The following is a 1,020-nucleotide window of genomic DNA, read 5'->3' on the forward strand; positions in this document are numbered from 1 at the left end:
TGGCCAACCCCAGTCCCCAGGGAAGAACAACATATGTGTCACCCCCCCTAAACATTTTCCTCATTAGCACGAAATACAAAGAGCACTGGATTTGGAGTCAAAGGACCTTGGTTCAAATGTCGGCCCTGCCCCTGATATTTGGGTGATCATAGGCCTGAGTGTGGCACAGAGAATGTGGGTTCCAGTCCCAGATCTGTCACTATGTGTGTGGCCATGGGCAAGTCACATCATCTCATCTGTTGGTCAAAATGGCCTTTCAGGTGGTCTCTAAGTCTATAATACTAATATTTTCTCCATGAAGTGGTCTCCAAGTAACTCAGAAATTCAAAGACAAGAATTCATCTCCTCCATCCCCTCCCCCAGCACCCAGATACACCCTTTTAGACAAGTTATATCTTTCAGAATCTATTTTTCTTTCTTTCTCTCTCTTTTTTTTTTAGAGAGTTAGATCTCTTTCCAAATTTCCAAATATGGAGTCAGGGTTTGTGCCCTGTACATTCATGGACATGTACTGCACAGGGGGCACTGCACATCCATGAACACGTACTGCACAGGGGGCACTGCATATCCATGGACATGTACTGCACAGGGGCATTGTACATCCATGGACACGCAGAGGACTTGGGGACCAAACTAAAGGCTTTGAGGACCAATCCACATTCACCAAATTTATGTAGAGGGTTAGAATAAAGACCTTCTAGTCCAATCTCATTTTATAGAGCAGGGAACAGAGGCCCAAGTGAGGAGACTTGTCTAAGGTCATACAGTTGAGTTAGTGGCACAGCTACAGTCCAGGTCTCCTGATTTCCAGTGTATTAACAGTTGGTAGCATCACCATGTTTCCTCCTTGTGGATCAGAGAGAGGTACTGGGCTAGAATATCTGTCTGCTTCCTTTAGTATTCTTAGTCTGGGAAATGTGATGTTCAGGTTCAAGTTAAACTTCTGATTGTTAATTATTAAAGGGGAAAGGAGGACCCAAGCTTTAAATGGAAGTTTTGACTCCCCATCAAATAACAGTT

At 44.0% G+C, this 1,020-nt stretch overlaps 1 protein-coding gene across 1 annotated transcript in view; it reads left to right on the forward strand.

The window, feature by feature from the left end:
* ARMC12 (armadillo repeat containing 12) overlaps positions 1-146 on the forward strand; it is a 13,196-nt gene extending 13,050 nt beyond the window's left edge. The window contains exon 6 of the mRNA XM_069073655.1: positions 1-146. This exon is cut by the window's left edge and continues 343 nt beyond it. Coding sequence (XP_068929756.1) covers positions 1-146 — 146 coding nt within the window.
* The last annotated feature ends 874 nt before the right edge of the window (positions 147-1,020 follow it).

This window comes from Petaurus breviceps, unplaced genomic scaffold (assembly GCF_028583685.1).
Source record: "Petaurus breviceps papuanus isolate PSGF00001 unplaced genomic scaffold, PetGlider_PUasm1.0 90865, whole genome shotgun sequence".
Lineage (NCBI taxonomy): Eukaryota > Metazoa > Chordata > Mammalia > Diprotodontia > Petauridae > Petaurus > Petaurus breviceps.